This window comes from Colobus angolensis, unplaced genomic scaffold, assembly GCF_000951035.1.
Source record: "Colobus angolensis palliatus isolate OR3802 unplaced genomic scaffold, Cang.pa_1.0 Scaffold601, whole genome shotgun sequence".
Taxonomy (NCBI): domain Eukaryota; kingdom Metazoa; phylum Chordata; class Mammalia; order Primates; family Cercopithecidae; genus Colobus; species Colobus angolensis.
Genome location: NW_012119611.1, coordinates 378,504 through 404,737, shown reverse-complemented (window position 1 = coordinate 404,737; position 26,234 = coordinate 378,504). Strand labels below are relative to the sequence as shown.

The 26,234-nt window shown below is 37.9% G+C and overlaps 1 protein-coding gene across 1 annotated transcript in view; it reads right to left on the bottom strand.

Annotated features, from left to right (window-relative positions):
• F8 (coagulation factor VIII, procoagulant component) overlaps positions 1–26,234 on the bottom strand; it is a 200,315-nt gene that overhangs the window by 97,776 nt on the left and 76,305 nt on the right. Inside the window, exons 10-13 of the mRNA XM_011963208.1 lie at positions 25,480–25,573; positions 21,105–21,319; positions 19,153–19,303; positions 12,879–13,088 (exon numbers count right to left, since the gene is read on the bottom strand). Coding sequence (XP_011818598.1) covers positions 12,879–13,088; positions 19,153–19,303; positions 21,105–21,319; positions 25,480–25,573 — 670 coding nt within the window. The remainder of the gene's footprint in view (positions 1–12,878; positions 13,089–19,152; positions 19,304–21,104; positions 21,320–25,479; positions 25,574–26,234) is intronic.

Below are 26,234 nucleotides of genomic sequence, written 5' to 3'. Positions count from 1 at the left end.
GTATGATTCCATTTATATGAAATGTCCAGAATAGAGAAATCTACAGACAGAAAGTAGATCAGCAGTTGCCAGGGGCTGGGAGAGGAGGAAATAGGGAGTGACTTCATAATGGGTATGGGGTTTCAATAAAATAAACAAATAAAAGGGACCAGACTTTATCATATTAAACACAGGAAATCTTCCTTAGGCATTTTGTTTAGTTTGAGCTTTGTAATCAATGATACTATATTAAAATTTCCCATCAAAGAATATAAAACAGAGTTTTAATTTGTCTTTAGAAGTGATCACCAAAGTAGCTTAAATGTTTCTCAAATTATTGATATCTAATATTTTTCTCTGCCTACACAAACACACACACATTTTCTCTCTTTGTTTTAGACAATTACAACCATATTATACATATCATTCTATAATAGGTTTATTATATTGTATATATGTTTTTCCACCTAGTTGTGAATATTTTCAATGTCATCAGATATTCTTCCATTTAATCATTTTTAATGGCTTCATAGGATTCTTATAATATGGACAAGCCACACTTAACTAATCCCCTATTGTTGGACATTTACATTTCCTCCAAGTGTTTACTAGTCCCTTTATAGGTAGTTCTGCCATATATACCCTTGTATACAATCTTTTTGCATTTATTTATTTGTTTATTTATTTAGAGACAAAGTCTCATTCTTGTCGCCCAGGCTGGAGTGCAGTGGCACGATCTCGGCTCACTGCAACCTCCGCCTCCTGGGCTCAAGCAATTCTCCTGCCTCAGCCTCCTGAGTAGCTGGGATTACAGGTGCCTGCCACCTCGCCAAGCTACTTTTTTTTGTATTTTAGTAGAGACAGGGTTTTCCCATGTTGGCCAGTCTGGTCTCAAACTCCTGACCTCAGGTGACCTGCTCGCCTCGGCCTCCCAAAGTGCTGGGATTATAGGCGTGAGCCACTGTGTCTGGCCCATTCATTTATTTTTACATATTTTTAAAGTATCTACTATATGCCAGGCACCATAGATATTGGGGATATGGTGATTAACAAGATAAATTAGGTCTCTGCTCTCAGAGAGCTTACAACTTAGTTGGGAGACAGATAAAGACATAAACACATAAACATAAATAAGCAAGATACTTTCAGAGATGTTACTGGGGTTCTTCCAGGCTCCTCACTCACTTCCCACAAAAATATATCACTTGAAGTAATATAAGTTTCCAGGTATGAAAGTAAATGTGTGATTATGTATGAGGACATTAGTTTTTATTCTCTAGAAACTTCCCCATGAGCACTTATCTCCAGAAATGCTGTTTAAGAGTAAGACAGCAACTACAATCTGCAGGTAGTTTTATGTTCTTCCCTCTGTAGATGGTGGGGGTTGGAGGGGCCAGGAAGCATGCAGTGGCCTAGTGCTTGTTAGTAAGCTGTGTGAACATAGAAGTCTGTGTTGGACTTACGGTTGATAGTCTCAAAAGCCTTGCAGTGCTTACTGAGGGAGAGAGAGGAAGAGATGCTGAAAGCCACATTTGTTCTGGAGGCCTCACAGTGGTTTGGGGATATATGTGCAGAAGATTACTATGCATTTCCCAAGGTCTTCTAGGTGGTATTTATCCAGCAATACCAATGTTCACAAGGCACACACAAATATTCACAAGCCTTGTGAAAATGAAGTTCACATGTTCATTGCATATTTAAATATATGTTTACAACTATAGTTTAGCAAACATATTTGAAAATTAGGCTTTTCAGTGGGCTTGAGGTATACTCCAGTGTGACACCAGCTGTGGTGGCCATGGGAGTGCCTGTGCCACTCCTTCCTGAACTCCAGGTGATGTAGTGCAGGGAAACACAGCTTCTACTTGGGAAAAGGAGAGGGAAGAATACAGAGGACTTTGTCTCGCAACTTGGGTACCAGCTCAACCACAGTAAAATAAAGCACCAGGCAGATTCTTGAAACCCCCAATCCTAGGCCTTTGCTCCTGGATGGCATTTCTAGACCCACCCTGGGCCAGAAGGGGATTCACTGCCCTGGAGGGATAGACCAAGTCCAGGCAAGATTTACCACCTGATAGCTAAAGTGGCCTTGGGCCTTGAATAAACAGCAGCAGTAACTGGGGAGTAGCAGTCATGGGCCTTGGGGAGCCTAGGTATTGCACTGGCCTGAGAGACTATGGGATTCAGATGCAACCCACCACAATGCCAGCTGTGGTGACCATGGGAATGCTTGCATCACCCCTCCCCCACTTCAGGCAGGCCAGCATGGAGAGAGACTCCTGCCTGGAGGAAAGCGAGGGAAGAGAGTAAGAGACCTTTCCTGGGAATCCAAGGAATTCTCCCTTATCTTCCCCAAGTCCACCAAGTCTGTATATCTAGGAGTCTGCAAAAGTTGCAGCTTTCCTGGGCTTAGAGTACCCCCAAGTGCTGAAATGACCACAGTCATCTAAGTAACAACACTCAATCCCCTTTGAATTTTTGGAAAGCCCTCTCAAGGATGGGTACAAATAAGCCCAGCCTGTGAAGTTTGGAATAAATACATAACTCTTCAATGACCAGACATGAATGAACATCCACAAGTATCAAAAACAACAAAGAAAATATGACCTCACCAAATGGACTAAATAAGGCACCAATGACCAATCCTGGAGTGATGGAGATATGTGACCTGTCAGACAGGGAATTCAAAGTAGCTGTCTTGGCTGGGCATGGTGGCTCATGCCTGTAATCCCAAAACTTTGGGAGGCCAAGACAGGTGCATCACTTGAGCCCAGGAGTTTGAAACCAGCCTGAACAATAGGGCAAAACCCTGTCTCTACTATTATCTATCTATCTATCTATCTATCTATCTATCTATCTATCTATCCATCCATCCATCCATCCATATGCTGGGTGTGGTGGCACACACCTGTAGTCCCAACTACCTGGGAGGCTGAGGTGAGAGAATCACCAAATCACCTGAGCCAGGGAAGTCGTGGCTGCAGGTTACAGAGTAAGACATATATATATGTATATATATAGTAAGATATATATATAGTAAGACATATATATATGTATGTGTGTGTATATATATAGCTGTCTTGAGGAAGTTCAATGAACTTCAAGATAACACAAAGGAGGAATTCAGAAATCTACCACAGACACTTAACAAAGACATTGAAATGATTTTAAAAATCAAGAAGAAATTCTAGAGCTGAAACATTTACTAGACAAACTGAAAAATGAATGAGTCTCTCAACAGCAGAATTGATCAAGCAGAAGAAAGAATTAGTGAGTTTGAAGACAGGCTATATGAAAATACATAGAGGAGAAAAAAGAAAAAAAGTTAAAAAAGAAGAAAGCATGCCTACAAGATCTAGAAAATAGCCCACAAGGGCAAATCTAAGAGCTATTGGCCTTAAAGAGGATATAGAGAAAGAGATCATGGTAGAAAGTTTATTAAAAAAATAATAATAGAGCTCTTCCAAGATGGCCAACTAGACATAGTCAGGAAGAGGATCTCCCAACAAGACACCAGATTATCAAGAAGACACTCCAAGCAGATCTATGGGAAGGAAGGCATTGAGAGTGGACTGAGGGAGGATACAGACCCTGGGCTGAAGGGGAAGGAATCTTGGAACCCTGCATGGGGGCTGCCAAGCACCAGGACTCATTCCTGGCCCCAAGTAGCTCCTGGTGAATGGATGAGTTAAATAGGCAAGTAGTGGCTCATTCTCACCACGGAACCCCGGAATCCTAGCTGAAGAAGACTCCTTGACCCCCATGGGCATTTCAACTGACAGGGAGAGCTGCTTGGAGAGGTGGACAGGACAGAATTCCAGCCTTTGCAGAGCCTAGAGGGTTTGGCTTGGGAAGGGTTGCAGTGGAGCACGGCCAGGGATGCCCATCCCCCAAGGCTCACCATGTTCTTCTAGGTGGCTTTGGCCTTTGTTAACTATCAGACCTGGACAGAGCAGGGCAGTCTTGCCTGTGGGATGGGGCCAGTCTGATCTGAGCACCCCCTGTCTGCCAGCCTCTGTTGGGGTCCCTGCGTGGCTGCACCCACTTGCAGTGCAGCCTTGGATGCTCAACCAGGGCACTTCCTGGTGGCCACTACCATAGCTCCTTTACTGGCAGACCCTGCCTAATCATTGGAGAGCTTCAGTAGATGGGCCTCTGCCAACTCACACCCACTCACCTGCAGCCTCCCCTCACCACTTTGCTGGCATAAACTCGCCCACAGCCTCCCCCCACTGCTTTGCTGATGCGCAGGGCATGTGGACCTTATCATCCTGTTGCCACCAGTGCACGTGCATGTGAATGTTGCTACCATTCCTTTTCCCTCACCAGCATGTGCACACACACACCCTGCTGTGATTGGCACACATGCACCCTGCCACACTACCGTCAGAATACACACAAGCATATAGCCCACTGCCACTGCCCCAATGAAGCAATTTGGCTGGCACCGCCCCCCCCCCCAACCATTGGAGTGTTCTCCCCAGTGGACTGGGAACACCTCAACTCCTCCAGTGCAGCAGGTGCTTAACCTCAAAGGGCCAGAGAACAAAGCTGTGGGCCTGGTACCAGCACCCTTGGGATAGAGCACATAGCCCAGGTGTGCTGAACTGAGCCTTGGCCCCCTGAAATTTTCCAGAAACGAAGCCAGTCAGCTGAACCCAATTTATATCACAGTCAAACCCTCACTGGCCTCAAAGAATATGAAAGCAAAAAACTCCACCCAAAAGAAGAAACTTCAAAGATTAAAGGAACATTAGCCTACACAGATGAGAAAAAAACCTGTTCAGTAATTCTGGCAACTAAAAAAGCCAGAATGTCTTCTTATATCCAAATAACTGCACTAGCTCCCCAGCAATGGCTCTTAACCAGGCTGAAATGGCTGAAATGGCTGAAATGACAGGCATAGAATTCAGAACCTGGATAGGAACAAAGATCATCAAGATTCAGGAGAAAGTGGAAACCTAATGCAAGGAATCTAAGGAATCCAATAAAACGATACAAGAGATGAAAGATGAAATAGCAATTTAAAAAAGAACCAAACCGATCTGATAGAGTTGAAAAACTCACTACAAGAATTCCAGTAATACAATCAGAAGTATTAACAGCAGAATAGATGAAGCTGATGAAAGAATCTCATAACTCGAAGACTGGTTTATTGAATCAACTCAGTCAGACAAAAATTTTAAAAAGAATGAACAAAACCTCTGAGAAATATGGGATAACTGAAGCAATCCCAAGAAAAAGAACAAAGCCAGAAGCATCATGCTACTCAACTTCAAGCTACACTACAAGACTACAGTAACCAAAACAGTATGGTACTGGTACAAAAACAGATGCATAGACCAATGGAACAGATTAGAGAACCCAGAAATAAAGCTACACACCTACAACCATCTTATCTTTGACAAAGTCAACAAAAACAAGCAATGGGGAAAGGACTTTCTATGCAATAAGTGATGCTAGGATAAATGGCTAGTTGTATGCAGAAGATTGAAACTGGACCTCTTCCTTATACCATATACAAAAATCAACTCCAGATGGATTAAAGACTTAAATGTAAAACCTAAAACTATAAAAATCCTAGAAGAAAGCCTAGAAAATACCATTCTGGACAAAGTCCTTGACAAAGATTTCATGGCAAAGACCCCAGAAGCAATTGCAACAAAATGAAAAATTGAAAAAAAATTGGGGCCTAATTAAACTAAAGAACTTCTGCACAGTAAAAGAAATGATCAATATCAACAATAAACAACAAACCAACAGAATGGGAGGAAATATTTGCAAACTAAGTATCTGATAAAGGTCGAATATCCAGAATCTATGAAAAACTTAAATTAACAAGCAAACAAAAATTTTTAAAAAGGGCATAGGACATGAACAGAGACTTCTCAAAGAAGATATGCATGTGGCCAACAAATATATGTAAAATTGCTCAACATCACTAATCATTTGAGAAATGCAAATGAAAACCACAATGAGATACCATCTACCAGTCAGAATGCCTGTTATTACAAAGTCAAAAAATAACAGATTCTGGTCAGGTTTTGGAGAAAAGGGAACACTTACATACCGCTGGTGGGAATGTAGATTAATTCAGCCACTGTAGAAAGCAGTCTGGAGATTTCTCAAAGAACTTATAAGAGAATTACCATTTGACTGAGCAATCTCATTACTCATTACATACCCAGAGGAATATAAATCATTCTACTATAAAGATACATGCATGTATATGTTCATTGCAGCACTACTCACACTAGCAAAGACATGGTTTCAACCTAAATTCCCATCAATGGTGAACTAGATAAAGATATTGTGGTACATATACACCATGGAATATTACACAGCCACAAAAAACAAGATCATGTCCTTTACAGCAACATGGATGGAGTTGGAGGCCATTATCCTAAGCGAATTAATGCAGGAACAGAAAACCAAATACTGCATGATCTCACTTATAAGTGGGTGCTAAACATTGAGTACACATGGAAACAAAGAAGAGAATAATAAGATGCTGGGGCCTACTTGAGGGTTGAGGGGTGAGGATGAAAAAACTACCTATTCAGTACTATGCTTGTTACCTGGGTGACAAAATAATCGGGACACCAAACCCCCACGAAATGCAATTTACCCATGTAACAAACCTGCACATGTACCCCCTGAAGCTAAAATAAAGTTGGAAAGAAAAAATAGAAAGAATGACAGAACTTTCCAAACCTAGAGAAAGATATGAATATCCAGGCACAAGAAGTTCAAAGAACACCAAGAAGACTCAACCCAAATAAGACTACCTCAAGGCATATAGTAATGAAATCTTAGAGGTCAAAAAAAGTATCTAAAGGCAGTAAGGGAAAAGAAGCAAAGACTTCCAAACTAGAATATTATATCCAGAAAAGTAATTCTTCAAACATTAAGGAGAAATAAAAACTTTTCCAGACAAATAAAAGCTAAGGAATTTAATCAACACTGGACCTATCTTATAAGAAATGGTAAAGAGAGTTCTTCAATCTGAAAGAAAAGGATGGCAAAGAGCAAGAAGAAATGATCTGAAGGCACAAAACTCACTGGCAATAGTAAGTACACAGACAAATACAGAATACGCTAGCACTGTAATTGCAGTGTGTAAACTACTCATATCTTTAGTATGAAGACTAAAAGAAAAGCCTAACAAAAATAAGAGTAACTATAATACAAAATTTTGTTAAGAGACAATGTAAAAAGACATAAATTGAGACAACAAAAAGTCAAAAAGAGGCAGGGGATGGACTTAAAAAGATAGTTTTTAGTTTTATCTTTGTTTTTTTTTTTCTTTGAATTGTGATCAGAGTTAAGTTGTCAGCAGTTTAAAATAGTTGGTTATAAAATGTTACAAGCCTCATGATAACTACAAAGCAGAAACCTATAATAGATGCACACACACAAAAAAGAGATTAAAACATACTACTAGAGAAAATCACTTTTATACAAAGACAGACAGGAAAGGAAGAAGAGAGGACTAATAAAACAACCATGAATCAAATAACCAAGTGGCACTAGTAACTGCTTACCTAACAATAGTAACATTGAGTGTAAATGAACTAAATTATTGAATGAAAAGACAAAGAGTGGCTGAATGGATGAAAACAAGATTCAACCGTATGCTGCCTGCAAGAAACTCACTTTACCTTATAAAGAAATGCAGCCTGAAAATGAAGGCATGGAAAAAGATATTCCATGCAAATAGAAACAAAAAAGCAGGAGTAGCTATACCAGATAAAATAGACTTCAATCCAAAAACAGTGAAAAGAGACAAAGAAGGTCATTATATAATGATAAAGGGGTCAATTCAGCAAGATGAGATAATAATTCTAAATGTATATGTACCCCACACTGGAGCACTGAGATACATAAAGCAAATATTATTGGAACTAAAAAGAGAGATAGACCCCATTACAATAACTGGGTATTTCAATACCCACTTTCAGCACTAGACAGATTACTAGATAGAAAATCAACAAAGAAACATCACACTTAATATGCACTATAGACCAAATGGACCTAATAGACACTTACAGAATATTTCATCCAATAGCCGCAGAATACACATTTTTTTTCTCCTCAGCATATGAAACATTCTCAAAGACAGATTACATATTAGGCCACAAAACAATTAAAAATATTCCCCCAAAATGAAATCATATCCAGTATCTTTACTGATCTTAATGGAATAAAACTAGAAATCAATAACAAGAGGAACTTTGGAAACTATATGAATACATGGAAATTAACAACATGATTCTGAATGACCATTGGGTCAATGAAGAAATTAGGAAGAAAATTGGCCAAGAGCGGTAGCTCACGCCTGTAATTCCAGCACTTTGGGAGGCCGAGGCAGGTGGATCATGAGGTCAGAAGATTGAGGCCATCCTGGCTAACATGGTGAAAGCCCATCTCCACTAAAATACAAAAAATTAGCTGGGTGTAGTGGCAGGCGCCTGTAGTCCTAGCTACTCGGGAGGCTGAGGCAGGAGAATGGCGTGAGAGATTGTACCACTGCACTCGAGCCTGGGCGAGAGAGAGACTCCATCTCAAAAACAAAAACAAAAACAAAACAAAACAAAACAAAACAAAAAAACAGAAATTAGGAAGAAAATTAAAAAAATTTTTAAACAAATGAAAATGGAAATACAACATATCAAAACCTATGAGATACAGCAAAAGCAGGACTAAAGGAAAATTTTGCCTTTAGTTTTTTTTTTTTTTAGAAAAAATTGTATTTATTTACAATACATTTTTTTTGCATTTATTTACAATAAATGCCTACATCAAAAAATTAAAAAGACCTCAAATAAACAGCACAATGATATATTTTAAAGAACTAGAAAAGCAAGAGCAAATCAAACCCACAATTAGTAGAAGGAAAGAAATAATAAAAATGAGAGCAGAAATAAATGAAATTGAAACTAAAATAACAGTAAAAAGATCAGTGAAATGAAAAGTTGGTTTTTAGAAAAGATAAACAAAATTGAGAAACCTCTAGTTAGACTAAGAAAAGAAAAAGATAAGATAGAAATAATCAAAATCATAGACAAAAAAGTAGACATTACAAATGATATCACGGAAATTCAAAGGATCATTAGAAGCTACTATGAGGAAATATATGCCAATAAATTGGAAAACATAGACGAAATGGATAAATTACTATACATATACAACTTACCAAGATTGAACATAAGAAATACAAAACTTGGGCCAGGCACAATGGCTCATGCCTGTAATCCCAGTACTTTGGGAGGCCAAGGCGGGTGGATCACTTGAGGCCAGGAGTTCGAGACCAGCCTGGCCATCATGGCAAAACCCCATCTCTACTAAAAATACAAAAATTAGCCAGGTGTGGTGGTGCACACCTGTAATCCCAGCTACGTGGGAAGCTCAGGCACAAGAATAACTTGAACCTGGGAGGCAGAGGTTGCAGTGAGCTTAGATTGAATGCACTCCAGCCTGGGTGAAGAACAAGACTCTGAAAAAAAAGAAAAGAGAAGAAAAGAGAAGAAAAGAAAAGAAAGGAAAAGAAAAGAAAAGAGAGAGAGAAACAAAGAACTTGAATAGATTAATAACAAGTGATGAGATAGAAATAGTAAAAAAAAAAGTCTCCCAACAAAGAAAAGCTCAGGACCTGATGGCTTCATTGCTGAATTCTACTGAACTTTTTTTTAAAAGAACTAATACCAATGCTCCACAAACTATCCCAAAAATCAAGGAGGAGTAAATACTTCCAAACTGATTCTACACGCCAGTATTACCCTGAAACCAAACCAGACAAAGACACACACATACACAAAAAGAAACTACAGGCCAATATCTCTGATGAACATTGATGCAAAAATCCTCAACGAAATACTAGCAAACCATATTCAACAACACAGTAAAAGATCATTCATCATGATCAAGGGGGATTCATCCCAGGGATGCAAGGATGGTTCAACATATGGAAATGAATCAATGTGATACATCATATCAACAGAATGAAGGACAAAAAACATATGATCATTTCAATTGATGCCAAAAAGACTAAATTCAACATCCCTTCAGGATAAAACTCTCAACAAACCAGGTACAGAAAGCATACCTCAAAACAATAAAGGCCATATATGACAAACTATGGCTAATATCATACCAAATGTGGAAAACTGAAAGCCTTTCCTCTAAGATCTAAAACAAGATAAGGATGCCCACTTTCACCAATTCTATTAAATGTAGTCCTGGAAGTCCAAGCCAGAGCAAGTAAGCAAGATAAAGAAATAAAGGGTATCCAAATTGGAAAGGAAGAAGTCAAATTCTCCTTGTTTATAGATGACATAATCTTATATTTCACACAAAAAAACTAAAGACTCCATCAAAAAACTATTAGAACTGATAAGCAAATTCAGTAAAGTTGCAGGATACAAAACCAACATGCAAAAGCAGTAGCATTTCTATATATCAAGAGCTAACAACCTGAAAAAGAAATTTTTAAAAAATCATTTACAATAGCTACAATAAAACTAGATATCTCTATAATGAAAACTAAAATACTGATAAAAGGAATTGAAGAACACACAAAAAAATGAAAAGGTATCTATCCCATGTTAATGGGCTGGAAAAACCCATATTGTTAAAATAGCAATGCTACCACACTTAATGTAATACCTATCCAAATACCAATGAAGTTTTTAACAGAAATAGAAAAAAGAATCTTAAAATTTGTATGGAACCACAAAAGACTCCAAACAGCCAAAGTAAACCTGAGCAAAATGAACAAAGCTGGAGGCATGACACTACTTGACTTCAAACTATATACAAAGCTGTAGTAACTAAAACAGCATGGTACTGGCATAAAACCAGAAACATAAGCCAGTGGAACACAACAGAGAACCTAGAAATAAATCCACACATTTATAGCCAAACTTATTCTTGACAAAGTACCGAAAACATGCACTGGTGAAAGAATAGTCTCTTCAATAAATGGTATGGGGAAACTGGATATACTCATGCAGAAGAATGAAACTAGACCCCTATTTCTCACTATATACAAAAATAAAATAAAAATGGCTTAGAGACTTAAATATAAAACCTGAAAGTATGAGACTACTGGAAGAAAACATTGGGGGCATGTGCCAGGACATTGGTGTGGGAAAGATTTTGCAGGTAAGACCTCAAAAGCACAGGGAACTAAAGCAAAAGTAGACAAATGGGATTATATCAAGCCATAAGCTTCTGCACAGCAAAGGAAACAATTAACAAAGTGAAGAGACAATCTTAGGATGGGATGAAATATTTGCAAACTATACAACTGAGAGGACATTAATAACCACAATATATAAGAAACTCTAGTCAATAGCAAAAAAACAAAGAACCCTATTAAAAATGGACAACGATCTGAATAGACATTTCTCAAAAGAAGACATACAGGCTGGGCGCAGTGGCTCATGCCTGTAATCCCAGCGCTTTGGGAGACCGAGGCCGGTGGATCACGAGGTCAGGAAATCGAGACCATCCTGGCTAACACGGTGAAACCCCGTCTCTATTAAAAATACAAAAAATTAGCTGGGTGTAGTGGTGGGCACCTGTAGTCCCAGCTACTCGGGAGGCTGAGGCAGGAGAATGGCGTGAACCCGGGAGGTGGAGCTTGCAGTGAGCCAAGATCGTACCACTGCACTCCAGCCTGGGCGACAGAGTGAGACTCCATCTCAAAAAAAAAAACAAAAACAAAAAAACAAGAAGAAGACATACACATAGCCAACAGGTATATGAAAAAGTGCTCAACATCAATAATTACCAGAGAAATGCAAACCAAAGGCACAATGAGATATTTCACTTCAGTTAAATGGCTTTTATCAAAAAGACAAAAAAAAAATTAATGAATGCTGCTAAGTATGTGGCAAAAGGGGAATGTTTGTACACTGTTGGTGGGAGTGTAAATAAGTACAAATACTGTGGAAAAGAGTAAGGAGTTTCCTCAAAAAACTAAAAACTAAAAATAGAAGTACTATGTGATCCAGCAATCCCACTGCTGGATATATATCCAAAGACAGGAAATCAATGTATCAAAGAGATAGCTGCACATCAACACTTATTACAGCACCATTCACAATAGCTAGGATATAAAATCAACCTAAGTATACATCAACAGATGAATGGATAAAGACAGTGTGGTATATGTACACAATAGAATATTACTCAGCCATTAAAAAGAATGAAATCCTGTCATTTGTAGCAACATGTATGAGCTTGGATGTCATTATATTAAGTGAAATAAGCCAGGCATAGAAAGACAAATATCACATGTTTTCACTTACATATGAGAGCTTAAAAAGTGGATCTCACAGAGACAGAGAGTAGAACGGTGCTTAACAGAGTTTGGGAAGGGTATGTGGGATGGGGTGGAATGAAGAGAGGTTGATTAATAGGTATAAAATTCACTTAAATAGAAGGAATAAGTTGTAGTGTTCGATATTACAGTAGGGTGACTATAGTTAACAATAATTTATTGTGTAATTCAAAATAACTAGAAGAGTGGAATTGGAATGGTCCTAACAGAAATAATAAGTTTTTGAGGTGATGAATATCCCAGTTACCCTAATTTGATCATTACACATTGTATACTTGTATGAAAATATCACATGTACCCCCTAAATAGGCACAACTATTATGTATCCATAAAAATTGTAAAAATTAGCCCTTGGCATGTGAAGGCACTTTTTAGAGCAAAGACTCTTAAGTTAAATACTTGAGTGGGTGCTGTCATTAAAATGCCTGGCAATTGCCAGAATCACTTGAACCATTTCATATCTGCCCAAATGTGAGTTATTGGGCAAAAGAGCATATGAATGACTAGTGAAGCATTCACAGCTGTTGGTACAAGAATAATATACATAACTAACCTGGGTTTTCCATCGACATGAAGACAGTTTCTCCTGAGAATGGGAATAGGGTAAGTGTGTCTTCATAGACCATTTTGTGTTTGAAGGTATATCCAGAGAAGAAGACAGAAAGGAAGTCAGTCTGTGCTCCAATGCTTAGAATGTACCAGTATGCCACCTCATGCAAACAAACTGACAACTGCAGACTATCAAAAACATAGCCATTGATGCCTGCAAAAACAATGGGGAAAAAGAGATTTAGTCATATCACAGATTTAGTATTTTGGATTGTGATTATCATGACACAATTAGGAATTATTGTATGTTATGCCCATTATCTTATTCCCAGGAAGAGATATTATGTCTTCAAAAAAAGTAGATTGTTAATAATCAGTTGGGCCACAATCCCAATGTGAGGAGACAGTCATAAACCATCATGATAAAGATTAATTTGGATGTTTTATGGGGGGCATTTTGATGAGTAGCAGGATGTGTGCATGGTCTTAAAGTATATCCCTTCAAACCATTTATTAATTGCAAGGGTGAAAATGGTAACTACACAGAGGAGAAACCAGAAAAAAAACCTTTGGGTGCTTAAAGTTACCTTAAAGTTATCAAGGTCCAGATTCAAGGAAATTAAAGAAGCAGGACAAGTAGTTACTTGTACTAGATCCCTGTACCTCAAGGAAGAAATGCTATAAATGACAGCACTGGTTGATACAACTGGAATACCAGCTGTAAATTACAGAAATGTGTTTTATCATCTTGAAGTGTCTGTAATTTCATAACATCATTCTGTTTATGTAAAAGAATATCTTTATTCACAGGAAATGTGCACTAAAGTATTGAGAGGTAAAGGGGTATGATGTCTGTAACCCATTTTCAAATGGAAAATAAGTAACAGAAGTGTGTATATAAAGAAAAGAGAATCAAAAACAAAATTGCAAAATGTTAAACATTTGTGAATCTGGGTAAACGGTATATGCAAGTTCCCTGTATTATTCTTGTAACTTTTCTGTACATTTTAAATTATTTCAAACTAAAGAGCTAAGCAAAAGTAACATTGGCCTTAGACTATAAAGGGAATTGTTTTTGAAAGTCTCTTCCACACATCCATTGAATAAACACTTGTCTACTCTATTACTAGGTACTGTGTAAGATAGTTGTCCACAAACCACTAAGCAATACTCAGACATTGGCTTACTATAACTAATTAATAATTGAAGTTTTTTTCCTATACAGCATTAAGAGATACTGTAAAGCTATTATAATTAAAGATGCAGTCTTAATGCAGAATAGATAAATATATCAAACAGAATATAGAGTCCAGAAACTGACAAGATATAAGTGGAAATTTAATATATAATAAGTTGAAACTTAATATATAATAAAGGCAGCATCTCCAACCAGTACAGGAAAAAAAAGAGCTATTTGGTAAATGATAATAGAATATATGACTATCCACTTGGAAAAAATAGATTCCTCTTCGTTTCACATAACTAACAAAAATAAACTCCTTTTAAATTAATCTGAATTTGGCCTAAGGGTATCTTTGCACTTGAGTCCTTGCACAGCAAAGTTGCAGCCTGGTTTGGTTGATGAAGTAACTGAAAGCCTAATTTAGGAATATGCTTTTATAACAAACAGCTCAGTCTCAACCGATTATAGCAGCTGAACTTCCATCAATTGCAGGTGACCAACACCTTCAAATAAGGCAAAAATTCCCAACTGTAATCAATTAAGATGTCTCTAAACCTCACTTTCAATTTCTATCCATACTACGTTGCTGGTTGCTGTTCTGTATTTGGTTCTGAGGGCTATCTGATTCTAGAACCATGTATAAAAGCCAATTATAATCTTTAAAGTACATTTGTTGTATTTTTGCCTTTTGACACTCCACATGGATTAAATAATTACATGTCTTTTGTGAAATATGTACACACTACTTTTGGCTGCTGTACTAGTCCGCTAGGGCTGCCATAACAATACACCACAGACTGGGAGGCTTAAATAACAGGAATGTGTTTTCTCACACTTTTGAACACTAAAATTCCAAGATCAAGGTGTTGGCAGGTTTGGTTTTTACTGAGGCCTCTCCTTGGCTTGGTCTTTCTTCTGCACATATGCATCCCTGGTGTCTTCTTCCTCTTTTTTTTTTTCTTTTGAGATGGAGTCTTGGTCTGTCCGCCAGGCTGGAGTGCAGTGGCGTGATCTTGGCTCACTGCAACCTCTGCCTCCTGGGTTCGAGCGATCTCCTGCCTCAGTCTCTCCAGTAGCTGGGACTACAGGAGCTTGCCACCATGTCCAGCTAATTTTTGTATTTTCAGTAGAGACGGGGTTTCACTGTGTTAGCTAGGATGGTCTTGATCTCTTTACCTCGTGATCCGCCCGCCTTGGCCTCCCAAAGTGCTGGGATTACAGGAGTGAGCCACCGCGCCTGGCCCACATTTCCTCTTCTTATAAGGCCATTAGTCATATTGGATTGGGGCCCATTGTAACAACCTCGTTTTAACTTAATAAACCCCTTAAAGACCCTATCTCCAAATACAGTCACATTCTGAAATACCAGTGTTAGGGCTTCAGCATATGAATTCTAGGGAACATGATTCAGGTATATACTAGGAGTGGATTTCCTGAGTCAATAGGGTATGCCTATGTTTGGCTTTAGATACTCCCAAAGTAAGTGCACAAATTTCCATCCTGACCAGAAATGTATGAGAGTTCTGATTACTCCACATCTTTACCAATACTTGGTATGGACAGTCTTTTTAATTTTAGCCATTCTGGTGTATCTCATTGGTGGTTTTGTTTTTTTTAATATCATACTATCCAGTTTATTCTTTAACTTGCATAATGGTTATCTGAAATCAGGCTTAATTACTAGAATGGCTGATTCTTCTCTATCCAATATTTTTAAATTTATTTTTTAATTGACAGGGAAAAATAGAATATGTTATGATGTACATCACAATGTTTATATATTTATATATTGGAATGGGTAACTTATTAACTGTAGTCACTACAGTGTACAATAGATGTCTTTAATTTATTCCTCTTGTCTAACTGGAATTGTGTGGCAAAGTCTTTATCTCTCTGCATTTCTGAAGGACACATTTTATGAATAAAGTTTTCTCAGTACTTGCAATATATCATCCCACCCTCTTCTGACCTGTAAAGTTTCTTCCTTATTGCAATTTGTTGTTGCTTTCAGGATTCTCTCTTTGTCTTTGATATTTGACAGTTTGATTGTAATGTGTCCTCATATAGTCTTGTTTGAATCTAATCTGACTAGCGATCCTTGAGCTTCTTGTACGTGGATATTTACATCTTTCCCCAGATTTGGAAAGCTTTTTGCTGTCATTTCTTTAAATACACTTTCTTCCATTTTGTCTGTCTCTTCTCCTAGTTACCCACATCAGAAATTTGGTAATCATCCTTGAATCCTCTTAGTCCTTTACCAAACATAGCTAATTATTTACCAAATCATGTGCATTCTATCTTCTAAACTAATCCTGCACATGTCCCTTCCTCTTCATTCCTACTGCAATTTCCCTATCATTTGTAGGATCCATCTACAAATAAATCCTACAATTTTTTAAAACACAAAATTACAAAACAAACGTCTAGGTCATGAAATACAATATTACTGGTATCCCCACAAAACACATGTGTTTATTCTCAAATGAACTCTTCTAAGAGGTAGCCACTGTCCCGTCTTTTATGATAATCATGTCCGTACTAACCTTTATATTTTTCTTCCTCTGTATCCCTAAACTATGTAAGTTAATTTTGCCCATTGTTGAACTTTATGTAAATAATATAATACTGTATATATTCTTTTGAGACTTACCATTTTACTAAAAATTGTCTTTGTGATACTTATTCATATTGTTGTGTATAGCTTTATTTTTGTGAATCTTCATTGTCACATAGTATTTCATTGTATGAAAATAGATTATCCATTTTACTGCTAATGGAAATAGGAGTGGTTTATGGTTTGGGTCTCTCTCCTCCTGGTCCTTTTTTTGTTCTTCTTTTCTTATACCTCTGTCTTAGCATCTTTCTCCCTGGACTCTTCCTCTGAGGATCTTTCCCCAGTGTCTCTTGGTCTCTGCCTTTGTGTCTCTCCCTGTGCTTTCCCAGACTCTTTTTCTCAACTCCAATCTCTTCTTTCTCGATTTCAGACTCTTATTTCCACCAAAAGCTATATTAGAAATCCCAGAGGAAAAAAAATTTCTTTTCTCCCAATATCTATATATCATTTTCAGGGAAAATGTTTTTTGGCTCTACTTATATCACTATATCTCTTTTGTTTTAATCACTGTCTCCATGAAAATGAGGGAGAAGTTATGAATAGAAAAAATAAAATAAAATAAAAGAACAATACCCTGCACTATGTAAAAAATAAAAATGCAACTCAAAGGACTAAACAACCTTAAAATTTTTAGAATAATGGATAGTAAAGGACTTTAACTCTGGAGAATAATATATCACTATTACTAGAAATTCAAGCTAAATATGAGGCTCAACCCAAAGTTAAAGGGCTAAAGCTTTGAGATGAGGAGAATAGAATTGTAATATATGCCACATTCTGGTAGGTGAGTATAACCCACATTACAACTTTTCAAGGTTCCCATGCATTTTGTTCAGGATTTTTTTTTTTTTTTGAGACAGAGTCTCGCTCTGTCGCCCAGGCTGGAGTGCAGTGGCACAGTCTCAGCTCACTGCAAGCTCCACCTCCCAGGTTCACGCCATTCTCCTGCCTCAGCCTCCTGAGTAGCTGGGACTACAGGCGCCCGCCACCACGCCTGGCTAATTTTTTGTATTTTTAGTAGACACAGGGCTTCACTGTGTTAGCCAGGATGGTCTTGATCTCCTGACCTCGTGATCTGCCCGCCTCGGCCTCCCAAAGTGCTGGGATTACAGGAGTGAGCCACTGCGCCTGGCCTGTTCAGGATTTTTAGTTGCATCCAGCGGGACACACGGGGAAATGTGTGCTTACTCCATCTTAAACATCTTAATAATCAGAATTTCAAAAGGCATATATTGGTTTTGAAAAGACTATACTACTTATCCATTAATATAGCATGAGAACACTCTTTTATCCACAAGGCCACTAGTAATTATAATTTTGGCAGTTTGATGGGTATAAAGTGCTATCTCATTGTTATTCTATTTCACATTTCCCTGTAGCATAGTGCAATTGGAATTTTTCACCATATTTTTGACCATTCAGATTTGTGGGTATATATAAACATATACACGTGTATGTACACAATGGGCTGAATTGTGTTCCCCCATCCCATACTTATACCTTGCAGTCCTAAACCCCAGTACCTCAGCGTGTGACTATACTTGGAGATAGTGTCTTTAAATAGGTAGTTAGTTAAAATAAGGTCATTACGGTGGGCCCTAGCCCAACATTACGGACATCTTTATTAGAAGAGGAGATTAGGACAAAGATATATAAAGGAGAAACCATGTGAAGACAAGGGAGAAAGCCATCTACAAGACAAGGAGAGAAGCCTCAGAAGAAACCAATGCTGCCCACATCCTGATCTCAAGCCTCCAGAGTTGTAAGACAATAGATATCTGCTGGTTAAGCCACCCAGTCTGCAGTATTTTGTTATGGCAGCATTAGAAGACTAATAAAATGTATGTATGTGTTTATATATGATTATATAATTATAGAGAAAATATGTCTTAAAATGTTACCTGGGCATGGAATGGTTGGTGAAAAGACATAATATAGAAGGAGATGGGGAATTAAAAGGGAGGGGAAACCAAATAAACATTGAAAGGAAAAAATGGCGACTGGATTTTTAAAATATGGATTATATGATCACGTGTATTTGAGTAAAAATTATAATTTATAGGTAATACAATTTTTTTTTTTTTTTGAGGCGGAGTCTCGCTCTGTCGCCCGGGCTGGAGTACTGTGGCCGGATCTCAGCTCACTGCAAGCTCTGCCTGCCGGGTTCATGCCATTCTCCTGCCTCAGCCTCCCGAGTAGCTGGGACTACAGGCGCCTGCCACCTCGCCCGGCTAGTTTTTTGTATTTTTTAGTAGAGACGGGGTTTCACCGTGTTAGCCAGGATGGTCTCGATCTCCTGACCTCGTGATCCGCCCGTCTCGGCCTCCCAAAGTGCTGGGATTACAGGCTTGAGCCACCGCGCCCGGCCACAATTGTTAAATGTACATGCACATACAATTCATTCATTATCTGGACATCACTTTGATTACATCAATTTTTCTTTATTCACCACCCACTGGACTTAAGTGCTGCTTTACTCACTGTGCATGATGTTGGAGGCTTGGAACTCTGGATCCTCAAGCTGCACTCCAACTGGATTGGGGAGAAAGCGTTGTATATTCTCTGTGAGGTACCAGCTTCGGTTCTCATCAAATACAGAAAACAGGATGACATTCCTCTTGTCTGACATTATCTGTTAATTACATATATTGAAAAGGGTAAAGAAATGCTGCTGATGTTGTCAGGTAGGAGCTAGCAGTCTATGATGAAAGTGATGGCATGCATGTGATATATCTAATCCGTTGGTTTAATTCCATTTCCTCTTAGGCATGTACCAGGGCTTGGGAATTGGGGGTGGGTGCTATGAGCAGTGAGTATATGCTTACAACAAATGTGTCCCCAGGACAAGAGGGTGACTGACCCACTGAACTTAGTTTTTTCTGCACCCAAGGACATATGCTGCTTGATTTTTTTGGTACAGTCTGTAGCCTTATTCTCTTCATGTTCAGATTAGAAGATTTAACTCCTTAAAGAATCAAGTGATTATTCAGTGCCTTTCTTAAGTTAGTTAAGTCAAATGAGATACTGACTTTCCTAAACTTTCATCTAGCAACTGACCTTCCACAAGGCTATAAAAAATTAAAAATAGAAAAACAGAAATCAAATAAGAAAGATAAGGTGAACCACAAAAATGTCGAACAACACTAATACCTTAAATTTTCTGTTGAAAACATTCAAATCTTTTTCGGAAGAGCAGTTTGTATATGAACCAGATTTATGAATTAGATTTATGAACTGCTAATTGGATCTGCTAAGATTTCATATGTAAACCTCACTAATACATATCAACTTTATTTTTTATAACCTATAGCTATATAAACCAAAATACTATAGAGAGGAGATTGGAGAATATAGAATAATATTTCAGTTATCTTCCCAAAAGTGATGAAAAAACTAAAATTAGGAAAAATTGGTCAGGACAAGTACTTGGCAAAATTTATACTTCTCTGAGTTTATGTGCCACGTGTTTTATTGGCATCAAAGTTCATATACTTTACTCTCTAAACAAATGAAATGTTTTCAGACTAGTAGGGATCTTATGTATCATAAATATAATCAAATGGACACATAGTCAAGCCTCAGCAATATGGCAACGAGTTATTCTGGGGCCAAGCAATGAGTTTTTGTGAAGAACTAAGTTTTTCTTGTTCAGAAAATTTAGCTTTATTTTTCAAAGCAGTAGAAATGGTCCAAATTCTAGCCATATTTTGAAATATTTTATATCTTTCCTGATGTTTTGCCCAAAAGTATTTATTAAGCTTTTTTTTTTTTTTTTTTTTCTGAGACAGGGTGTCGCTTTGTCACCCAGGCTCACTGCAGCCTTGACCTCCTGGGCTCAAGCTATCTTCCCACCTCAGCCTCCTGAGTAGGTAGGACTATAGGCACATGCCACCATGCCCAGCTAAATTTTTTTTCTGTAGAGACAAGGTCTTACTATTTTGCCCAGGATGGTCTCGAAATCCTGAGCTCAAGCAATTCTCCCGCCTTGGCCTCCCAAAGTGCTGAGATTACAGGCGTGACCCACCGTACCTAGCCTATTAGGCTCTTACTAAGTGCCATACACTGTGCTACATGCTGCAGACATGTTAATTTTGAGGTGCTTTTGAATCACCCATAATGAGATGCCCATGGAAGAAATCTAGGCTGTAGATACAAATTTGTGGGTCATCTGAAAGTAGACATGTAAAAATGGGGAGGATCACCTAGAGAGAGCTAAATCCCAGACTAGAAAAAATCTATGGCCTATCCATCCAGCAGGCATGTTTACTACACCAAACTCAAATTCAGTAAAAGCTAAGCTCATTTCTTTTACTGACCTATACTGCAAACCATTATATTTTCTTCAGGTTATAAGGGGACATACACTGAGAATTTATGTGCATCTCACCTCATTTTTAGCTTCAAATCCAGCACTTGGAAAGGCAAGAACTCACCTGGTTTCCTCTTTGATCTACAGACTCTTTGTAGCAGATGAGGAGAGGGCCAATGAGTCCTGAAGCTAGATCTCTCTCCATATTAATGAAACTAGAGTAATAGCGGGTCAGGCACCGAGGATCTGATTTAGTTGGCCCATCTTCTACAGTCACTGTCCATTTATATTTGAATATTTCTCCTGGTAGAATTGGAAAATCCTTCAAATGTTTTACACCTATCCACAAGCAAACCCAGAAATAGCTTAATTAGAGTACAACAAGCCACATATCGGTAATCATGTTGTTGCAAGAGTTCTACAAATCTGTATGTACATACGAAGTTTCTCAGGAAGTGGAAGCTAAAGTCGCGCCTATTGTAATTTTAAGATTCACACAATTTTTCAGAAAAGTAAAAAAGCTATAATTGATTATCCAGTTGACTGTGAAAGTTTCAGGCCTGAATATATGTCAAAGAGCTTGGCACTGGAGTTTTAGGATACAGTCTCTGACTTCTGTGAAGAAAGGGAGCAAGAACTGAGATCTCCCCTCAGGGTAATGGGTCCTCAGGACAAGAACTAATTTTAGTAATTAAGTCTCATTCTGGGTATGTTTAATACCTGAAGATCTAATCTAAATCAAAATTTTAATTTTATATTCATTCTAAGCTCTTCCTCACCTCACTAAGTTATGCCTGACCTATGGTTAGAGAACCCATAGAAAGGGAACGGTGTTGAGGTCAGGAGTTTGAGACCAGCCTGGTCAATATGGTGAAACTCCATCTCTACTGAAAATACAAAAATTAGCCAGGTGTGGTGGCAGGCACTTGTAATCCCAGCTACTTGGGAGGCTGAGGCATGAGAATCGCTTGAACCCGGGAGACAGAGGTTGCAGCGAGCCGATATCACACCAATGCACTCCAGCCTGTGGGATAGAGTGAGACTCTGTCTCGAAAAAAAAAAAAAATGAAAAGGAATGGTGTAGTATGTTCTTTCAATATTTCTCAGCCTTCTCTTCCCTCTTCCAGGAGCTGGGGGTGAGGGAGGGTAGGTAATAAAAGAAAGGGCAAACAGACTCTTGTTTAACAGGTCCTGCTGCTCTATCTTTGACAACACTATTTGGTCATCAAAGTTCTCTGTGTGGGAGGTGCCCAAATGCTGGTCTTTTCATAGGACACATGTATGGTTTCTTTAGAGTTACCATGGGGACCTCAGCACTACATAGTTCCATGACATGAGAGATGTTTCTTTCAGCTATCCTTCTGCAACTCTCCTTTCCCCATCAGCCCTTCTTACTTCCAGTGATATATCCAATACTCTATTGGTTCTGCTATCCCTTTAGCCTGCCTAACTGCCTTCTTGGGCAGAATATCTTCAAAAGGGATAAAGCCCAGCTACTCCAACAGTATTCACTTGTTACAGAAGAAACTCATGTCAAACAGCAGAAAGGTAAACTGCTCCACTCTTGCCCTCTCTTCTTGCCCACTATTATGGGCATTACAGCCTTCAAAATTCTCCATGGAAAAAGCAGTTTACCAGTAACTGTATCCATGTATGCCTCCAAATTTCAGGACACACATTCAAAATCTCCCGAGTACTCTGTACTATGCCTTCTTCCATAAAGAAATGCAAATAAAGAATTCTTATCAGCAATAAGGAATATTAGAAAACAGGGGAAGGATTTTTTTTTTTTTGAGATGCAGTCTTGCTCTGTTGCCCAGGCTAGAGTGCAGTGGCATGATCTTGGCTCACTGCAACCTTTACCTCCCAGTTTCAAGCAATTCTCCTGCCTCAGCCTCCTGAGTATCTGGGATTACAGGCACATGCCACAGTACCCGGCTAATTTTTTTTGTATTTTTAGTAGAGATGGGTTTTCACCATATTGGCCAGGCTGGTCTTGAACTCCTGACCTCAAGTGATCCACCCGCCTCGGCCTCCCAAAGTGCTGGGATTACAGGCATGAGCCACCACGCCCAGCAGGAAAAATTTTATAACCAGTCTTTCTGCCCATGATGTGATACTGAAGGATTCAGAAAGTTCACCTTCTGTGTACCACATATTTAGAAGTTACTTGAGAATATACTTCCAGAAAAACAAAAGAAGAAATCAAAAAATAGAAATGTACAAGAGAAAAGAAGTTAATGCTATTAACTGCAAGAATGTCTTTAAAAAGAAAAAGATTTGGTTCCAGCACTTTGGGAGGCTAAGGCAGGCAGATCGCTCGAGCTCAGGAGTTCGAGACCAGCCTGGACAACAAGGTAACACCCCATTTCTACAAAAAATTTTTAAAAAATTAAAAAAAATTAGCTGGGCATGGTGGTGTGCGCCTATGGTCCTAGCTACTCAGGAGGCTGAGGTGGGAGGATGGCCTGAGCCTGGGAGGTGGAGCTTGCAGTGAGCCAAGATCGCGCCACTGTACTCCAGCCTGGGTGACAGAGCGAGACCCTGTCTTGCAACAAAAAAATAAAAGATTTGGATACCAAGCAATAAACAGAATGATTAAGAAGCTGAAGGGCCTAAGAAATAGGGTTGAAGAAGCATACATTTCTTTTCCTAATAAAAGAAAACAAAGTCTTACTTCAGGATACAGACACAAAAATTATAAGATCAATATGGTCCTAATATAAAAGCTAAAATTGAGCATGATATCAAACTACTGATGAGAAATAATGAAGGAGAATCTATTTGATCTTTTTATTTTTTAATTGACACATGATAATTGCACATATTTATGGGGTAGAGAGTAATATTTCAATACATGTATACATGTGTAATGATTAAACCAGGGTAATTAGTACATACCCATCATCTTAAACGTTTATCATTTCTTTGTGTTGGGAACATTCCAAATCCTCTCATCTAGCTATTTGAAAATATATGTCATTGTTGACTACAGTCACCCTACAGTGCTATAGAACATTAAGACTTACGCCTCCTATCTAGCTGGAATTTTGCATTCATTAACCAATGTCTCCCTATTTCCCCCTCCCCTTCCCCTCTTTAGCCTCTAGTAACCACTATTTTATCTCTACTTCTGTGAGATCAACTTTTTTCCTTCCACATATTATTTTATCTTAATAGTAAAATCACTTAAGCTGTAGAAAAGAGAGCAATCATAGCATGTTACCTAGTTCTGCAGTTAACATTTATAAAAAGAAACTTGCATACTAAAATAATACAATGCTGTTTTTTAATTTTTTAAGCTTTAGAAAAAATATATAGACAAAGCAAGGAAGAGTTATTTCAAATTACGGTACAAAATGTAAATGTTATCAAGTTTAGTTTTGTAAAAGTAAAGAAATGGCTAGCAGCAGTGGAGAAAAGGAAGGTTTGGGGAAAGGAAAAGTGAGGGGTACAGTTTTTAATATCCTTAATTTATGAAGTATGGACTCAAAAGATATTTTCCAATCATGATTGGAAAAATCCAATCATGGATTGAAAATATAATACTAAAAGTTGATGTTTAGTATATTTTTAAAGTTCTAATGATAGCCAATGGAATTGAAAACACTGATAAAACTGAAATAACTTGAATGGAAAGAAGCACAAAACAAAGTAACTATATAATGTCTAAAGTTGAAAAACAAAGAGTTAGCAGTATAAGTAACTTTTTAGAGATGTAGAGATAACCACCAAAAATCAAAACAGAAATTCCTAAAAATGGATGCCTCTAGGGAGGCAGTCCTTTTGTAGTTTTAAGCATACACATCTATTATTTTGATAAATATTCATCCAAAATTAAATAATAGAAAGAATACATGTAACATCCAATCTACTAAAAGAAAAAATAAATCTTTAAACAACAAACAATATAGTAAATAAAAATTGGAGTTGTGAACTATTTAGAAATGAATATGTGAAGAACCCTGAAAATATCAAACTAGATACCAAAAGTGAGAGTGAAACCCTGTCGAGAGAGAGAGAGAGAGAGAGAGAGAAAGCAAGGAAGAGCAATAACATGGAAGCTGCAGCAAAGAATCCTGAAAATATCAAACTAGATACCCAAAGTGTGGAATACCACACTAGATACCAAAAGTGTGGAATGTAGCTGAAAACTGTACTCAGAAAAAAAATTTATCTTAAGTGCCAGAAGAATCAGCTTCAAGATTTTAGGGCATTTATAGTAGTTGCAGTGGAAAAGAGACAATCTAATTGGCTGTGCAATATTTGAACATCACCACTAGGTAATAGGAAAAACACATCAGGTGACTGACTCTTCACTAATTTACATGAAACATCACCTGAGGATTCCTATAATTGATTTTTATAACTTTAGACTGGAGCCTGAGGTCCAGCCAACAGTTGGAGAAAGAACCAACATGATTTTAGTTGTTATTGATGATACTGATTTAATCTGTATCTACAGGTAAAAAAGAGCTGTAAATTGAGGGAATACTTACCTTTTGGTAATCTCCTTGAATACAAAGGACGGACATCAGTGATTCCATGAGGGTAGATGTTATATGGTCTGCTTGCTTGATTCTTAAATATAATCTGAAAGTATAAGTGAGATCTAAGATCAAATCCTAAAACAACTAGGATCAACAAGAAAACTGTGGTCTAACTCCAGATAAATAAACGCAGCCTCTATCTACATCATAGTAATTTGAGGCTAGATAAAACTCAAAATATTTGGTCTTTTCATGAAATTGTCCCTTGGCATGCATGGGGGATTGGTTCCAGGACCCCCGCAGATACCAAAATCTGTGATGCTCAAGTCTCTAATGTAAAATGATGTAGTATTTGCATATAACTTATGCACATCCTCTCATGTACTTTAACTCATGTCTAGATTTCTTATAGTACATAATATAATGTAAATGCTATGCAAATAGTTGTTATACTGTATTGTTTCTTTGTATTATTATTTATTGTTGTATTATTATCTTTTATTGTTTTGGGTTGTTTTTTGAATACTTTCAATTGATGGTTGTTTGAATATGAGACTAGAAACCCAATGATACTGAAAAATAAAAATAAAATCTTAAACATCCCCAAACAACTGAAGAGACCCCTTTCTCGACTGAGAGGGCTTAAAAACTGAGTTTCTTTCTTTTTTTTTTTTAGGCGGAGTCTCGCTCTGTCGCCCAGACTGGAGTGCAGTGGCCGGATCTCAGCTCACTGCAAGCTCCGCCTCCCGGGTTCACGCCATTCT